Source organism: Nicotiana tomentosiformis, chromosome 9 (genome assembly GCF_000390325.3).
Source record: "Nicotiana tomentosiformis chromosome 9, ASM39032v3, whole genome shotgun sequence".
Lineage (NCBI taxonomy): Eukaryota > Viridiplantae > Streptophyta > Magnoliopsida > Solanales > Solanaceae > Nicotiana > Nicotiana tomentosiformis.
Window position 1 is genome coordinate 32,024,667 of NC_090820.1, and position 6,729 is coordinate 32,031,395.

The 6,729-nt window shown below is 38.9% G+C and overlaps 1 protein-coding gene across 1 annotated transcript; it reads right to left on the reverse strand.

Annotated features, from left to right (window-relative positions):
- Positions 1-763: 763 nt before the first annotated feature.
- Positions 764-1,105, reverse strand: LOC138898561 (uncharacterized). Its single transcript, XM_070184637.1, has one exon. The coding sequence runs from the start codon at positions 1,103-1,105 to the stop codon at positions 764-766; it is 342 nt and encodes a 113-aa protein (XP_070040738.1).
- Positions 1,106-6,729: the final 5,624 nt, after the last annotated feature.

The window sequence follows — 6,729 nt, forward strand, 5'->3', positions numbered from 1 at the left end:
CTTTGTGCTTTTATTCTCGTCCTCACCATGTAATAATGAATAAATGAATTCAAGAAATAAATAATGCAAAGAATATATTTAATGTCAAATATGATGCCAAGATACCGAGCTTCAACTTCCATAAATATTCAACAACTATGAAATAAGTAATAATTATGAAAAGAATAATCAAAGAACTAATAACCTAACCTACACTTAGATATCATAATTAACAATGCAATAAAACATAAAGAGAGAAGTTCCACCCACATGCTTTAACCCAATTAAAATATATATGTACTCGTCACCTCACATATACACTGTTCCCACACACAAAACACGTAACAAATAGACTAACAAGTCCTAATTCCTCAAGTCAAGGTTAACCACGATACTTACCTCGCTCCGCAATCAACTTAAAGCTCAACCGGGGCCTTTCCTCTAAAATTCGTCTTTAAGCCAATCGAATCTAACCAAATATAGTTCAAATAATTCAAAATAAGCTTTATAAACTACCCACGAGTGAAAACGATTCAATCTTTAATGATTTTGAAAAAGTCAACAAAAGTCAACCCCGGGATCGCTTGGTCAAAATTCGAGATTTGGACCAAAACTCAATTACCCATTCACCCCCGTGCCACAATCAATGTTGGTGATTTGTCCTATTTTCAAGATACAATGATCATTTCTGGGGTGTATAATTATACGACCCCATTCCTTGCAAAGAGTTCACATATTCCATGAAGCCATCCATCTCGCCATTATCAAAGTTGAGCAAGACGGCCTATAACATATCATCAACATTGATTGTAGCACTCATATTATCAACAATAACATCGGTCACCAAGTCCATATAAGAGCACACCTCATTACTATTTTGTTGTCGCATGGACTTACACATATGGAACACCACTTTTTCATCACCAACCCGGAAAGTAAATTCTCCGGCTTTAACATCACAAAGAGCCTTCCCCGTAGCAAGGAAAGGTCTTTCAAGAATAATCGACACATCATAATTAACTTCACAATCTAGAATAACAAAATCCGCCGGAAGAATGAATTTATCAACACGAACCAAGACATCTTCAATCACTCCCAAAGGTCTCTGCATAGTATGATCGGCCATTTGCAATCTCATTGAGGTGGGTCTTGGTTTCCCAATTCCCAAGGTCTTGAAAACCTAATAGGGTATCAAATTGATACTCACCCCAAGCTCACAAAGAGTTTAGCAAACTTGACGCTTCCAATTGTACAAGGAATCGTGAAACCACCGAGATCCTCTAACTTAGGAGCCATTAAATGCACATTTGCACTCACTTGATGAGTGACTTTGATAGTTTCAAAATTCATTGACCGTTTCTTTGTCACGAGATCATTCATAAACTTGGCATAACTGGGTATTAGTTCCAAAGCTTCAACTAATAGCACATTGATTGAGAGACTCTTCATCGTTTGAATGAACTTTTTGAATTGATTCTCGCCATTTTGTTTGGCAAGTCTTTGAGGGTAAGGAGGTGGAGGCTTAGGAAATGGTGCCTTAGCCTTTTGTACTACCGGCTCTGGTATGTCAATAATGTGATCCCTAGACGGGTTCACCTCCTCTTGAGTCACTTCCACACTATCATCAATATCAATCAAAACTTCATCATTTGATTGCACCACATTGTTCGGGACCTCTTCTTCTTTCACCACTTTGTCATCATCCAAAAGTTTCTTTTGACTTGAGGTGGGTGCATTCCACCTCTTCCACTTCTTGTAGTAACGGCCATGGCATGCCCTGTGTTATTTCCACCCTTTGGATTTTCCACCGTATCACTTGGTAGTGCCTTATTAGGATGAGAATTTAGAGCTTGAGAGATTTGTTGAAACCCAATATAACATAGTGCTAATATAAGTCACATGATAATATCTACTCACAAAGATCCAGAGTCACGTGTACACAAGCAACTATAAATATACAAATAAAGTCTGAAATAAATACACTGTTTTGAAGGAAATGAACAATAAAAGTGGGAAAGAGGAACGGGACTTCAAGGTTTGTGGACGCCAGCAGATTTACCTTGAGTCTCTGTAAGCAGTGATCCAAGTTGATGCACATCATGCACTGCGGAGATCAATACCAGCATCTGCATAAGATCTGTAGAAGTGTATTATGAGTAAACCGACCCAATGTACTCCGTACGTATCGAGCCTAACCTAGATAAGGTTGTGACGAGGCTATGACAGGACACCTACATAAATAACTTGTACAAGTATATATAAAGCAACAATATAATAGAGAATGGTAATGTATAAACTGGGAGGGGACATGCAAAATAGGGCAAATATAACAGCTGCAACATGTATGAAATCACGGAATAGCCAAGTAAATCATCAACCAATGAAATCAGATAAACCAATGATATAAAAATGGCACAGCATCACCCTTCGTGCTTTTACTCTCATCCTTACCATGTAATAATAAATAAATGAGATGAATGGCACAACATCACCCTTCATGCTTTTACTCTCTTCCTCAGCCTGTAATAATAAATAAATGAGTTAAATTGCACGGCATTCGTGCTTTTACTCTCTTCCTCACCATGTGATAATGAATAAATAAAATAAATGACACGGCATCACCCTTCGTGCTTTTACTCTTGTCCTCACCATGTAATAATGAATAAATGAAATAAATGGCACGGCATCATCCTTCGTGCTTTTACTCTCGTCCTCACCATGTAATAATGAATAAATAAATTCAAGAAATAAATAATGCAGAGAATATATTTAACGTCAAATATGATGCCGAGACACCAAGCTTCAACTTCCAAAAATATTCAACAACTATGACATAAGAAATAATTATGAAACGAATAATCAAAGAACTAATAACCTAACTTACGCATAGATATCATAATTAACAATGCAATAAAACACAAAGAAATAAGTTTCACCCGCATACTTTAAACCAATTACAACATATAGGTACTTTTCACCTCACATATACACTGTTCCCACACACAAAACACGTAGCAAATAGACTAACAAGTCCTAATTCCTCAAGTCAAGGTTAACCACGACACTTACCTCGCTCTGCAATCAACTCAAAGCTCAATCGGGACCTTTCCTCTAAAATTCGTCTTTAAGCCAATCGAATCTAACCAAATATAGTTCAAACAATTCAAAATATGCTTTATAAACTACCAACGAGTGAAAACGATTCAATCTTTAATGTTTTGGAAAAATTCAACAAAGGTCAACCCCGGGATCGCTTGGTCAAAATTCGAGATTCAGACCAAAATTCAATTACCCATTTACCCTCGTGCCACAATCAATGTTGGTGATTTATCCTATTTGCAAGATACAATGATAATTTCTGGGGTGCATAATTTTACGACCCCATTCCTTGCAATGAGTTCACACATTCCATGAAGCCATCTATCTCGTCATCATCAAAATTGAGCAAGATGGCCTCCAACATATCACCAACATTGATTGTGGCACTCGTATCATCAACAATAACATCGGTTACCAAGTCCATAAAAGAGCACACCTCATTACTATTTGGTTGCCGCATGGACTTACACACATGGCACACCACTTATTCATCACTAACCCGGAAAGTGAGTTCTCCAACTTCAACATCACAAAGAGCCTTCCCCGTAGCAAGGAAAGGTCTTCCAAGAATTATCGGCACCTCATAATCAACTTCTCAATCTAGAATAACAATATCCGCCGGAAGAATGAATTTATCAACACGTACCAAGATATATTCAGTCACTCCCAAAGGTCTCTTCATAGTATGATCGGCCATTTGCAATCTCATAGAGGTGGGTCTTGGTTGCCTAATTACCAAGGTCTTCATGTGCGGTCCGCACTTTGTGCATATTTTTTCTAAATACTTCCTCTTGGTTTGCGGTCGCAGATGGAATTTTGCGGTCCGCAATTTCTTTTGCGGCCGCATAATTCCTTTTGCAGACCGCACATTTATGCTTCTGCACTCTTTAATTCCTTGTGGTTTGGACTACTCCTATTTGAGTCAGATTTCATCTTAGGAAACCAACTTCCAGCATTCCTGCAATTTCACATAATTTTATTAGGTTCGGGAACACAATTAAATGCTTCTGGACTAAAACAAAAGCTAAAAGGCGCTAATAAGCAGTCACAATCTCCACTTATCAATTCTCCCAAACTTAAATCTTTGCTTGTCCTCAAGAAAAAAAATTAGTTCCCACCTCCAAAAGTTAAGGAAAATTTCAGCTAGTCAAAGGTGAGCTATCCACACATCAGTTGGGACCAACAATTACCCACATTACTCATGTATTATTAACAAGGCGACAAGTTAAAAATTCATGCACATATAGTTCTAATGTGACATTCGATCTTCAAGAATTGACTTTACTCATCAAGGACTCTTGCTCTATCATATAGGTCATGGTGGACTCCAAAGTCTTCCTTCTCTACTTTCCATTTGCCTAGCTCACTTAAGAAGTTTAGCACTCAATCCAAAGATTTATGAAAGGTTCACTCATCTCTCTCAAGAGAATGTCGCAAGTACGGCTTCAAGTACCATAGGCTTGCCCCTCATGTAGATTGCCACTTATATAATCTCACTCGGCTTGAAATCATGTAGGACTTCTTTCAGGATGTAATGAAGGCTTTTGGATTAGGGTTGGATACAATATGGGTGAGTGGTTACACCTTTCCTTAAGCACTCCATTTTTTCATTTTTCGGCTCACACTTTGCCAATTCTTAGAGGCACTTTCTTTTCATTAGGGACTAGAGAGACTTAACATCACTCTTTCTTGATCATTTCATTCTTTTCTCCATTTTTGATTTGTCCATGTTTGGGATCATTAACTCTTTTTCAATACCTTCAACCCTTTCGCTTATTCACGTTTTTGTATCTTTCTTTTTGTTCTTTTCTTTTCTTCCTTCTCTTCTCATTGAGATCATATATTTTCTCATTTTGTGCCTTGATACCTTTTTCAAGTTCCTCGTCTCTCCCCCCAAACTTACATTTTTAGCCCTTTGTTACACAAGAGTGTTAAGGAAAGCTCGGGTTCCAAGATAGGGTCACGACAAAATGGGTAAAGGCTTGTAACATGGTTATAAAATGAGAAAGGCTAGAGGCTCAAAGGGGTTGACTAGGGATAATGACATTGTTTGGCAATAGACGACTCAAAAGGGCCAAGGAGGGCCTACAATCACTTTTCAAACCAAACAAACTTATGATTTCGACTTGAAACATATTCGGGGCAAGTTCTAGACCCTTTGCACGGATACTTGGACTAGAAACAATTCATCTCACCCCTCACGAAATCGGATTGTTAAAGAAGATAGAGTCGAGGGCCCACAACGACCACATTCAAGTTTAAACATCACTATGGTCTAATTAAACCACTCGATGATTGCCAAAGTCAACACAAGAGTCACGAAGTCACTAACTAGAGCTATTTCTTTCAGACACCTTATATTTAACCATAAGCACGTGGTTAAGTGTGTTGGTACCAATTGAAGCATGTTTGACTCTTCGAGAATGACTTAATTATGTCTTTTTATTCATTACTACTACTATTATTACCTAAACACCAAAAACAGACCCATTCCCTTAAGAAGGTTGTCACGCCATCCATTGTTGGGATAAGTCACCCGGTTCATACAACAACTACCTTTGGAAAGAACCGTGACATTAAGAAACCCAAAGACTTATTATCTACTAAAACATAAAAAGAAGCTACTAAATCAAACAAAGAAGTTACTAAATCAATCAAAGAACTAAAAAAGAAACAAAAATAAAAAAGATACTAAGCAAAAACTACTGAAGATAGAATGAATGTACATAATGAGAGAAAGAGAGAGAATATACACATAAGAAGAAGAAAAGAGAATAATATCAAGTTATTACAGGCCAATTGTCTCAGAATGTATCAAATACGATCAATATGGGTTGGTGAACATCTGACGCACTGCCTCGGTAGTGTCGGCAGTAAGGTCTGGCTCCTCAGACTGGCCAGTTGGTGCCACTGGTGCTGTTGGTGTTGTAGGATCTGGGCCTGAATGGTGTGGGTCAATCAGCATATCAAATGGCAGATCTCCGGCTGTAGCAAGCCTGGTCACCTGTCTCTGGAGCTTGTCTACTGACTTCTTGCTGGCTTTGGACTTTCTCATCTTTTTTACTTCTTTTCCCAGCTCTTTGATCACTAACTCGTGCTGCACCAAGGTCACTATAATGGTGTCCTGGTTCTCTAGGATATTCTTCACTGTCTCCTCAACTATCAGGGGAAACTAATGTGCCTGAGCAGGAGACTGTGCTGCAACAGTACTGGATAAGTCAAACAACTTTGTAGTTGATGTACGCATCCAGTTGTTGAGGCTTGCCAATGTCTGGGAGACTCGCAGCGCAAAAAGTGGGGTAGTAGGCATGGGCACTGGCTTCAAAGCCAAAATGGAAGCTGCAGCAGGAACTGCAGAAGGGGCTATGGATGATGGCAGAGGCATAGCTGCGGCACTTGAAGAAGGCTCAGCCGAAGTGTATGGAACAACAACATCAAAATCTACCATAGTTGGCTCATCAGACTGGCCTGCAATGGTAGGAGGCTAAACTTTCTTCACTGTCCACCAAGTACGAAAGCTGGTGATGGCAGTCAAGCTGACAAAACGATCCTCCCAGACCTCTTTCTTCTTCGACCTTCCAAGGTTGACACCTATAGCATCTCCTCATCTACCATCACCGGGGATGTTCTAAACTGATGTATCTTGGTCCG

Coding starts and splice junctions, on each gene's coding strand:
- LOC138898561 (XM_070184637.1), bottom strand. CDS start 1,105: ATGGCCGATCATACTATGCAGAGACCTTTGGGAGTGATTGAAGATGTC.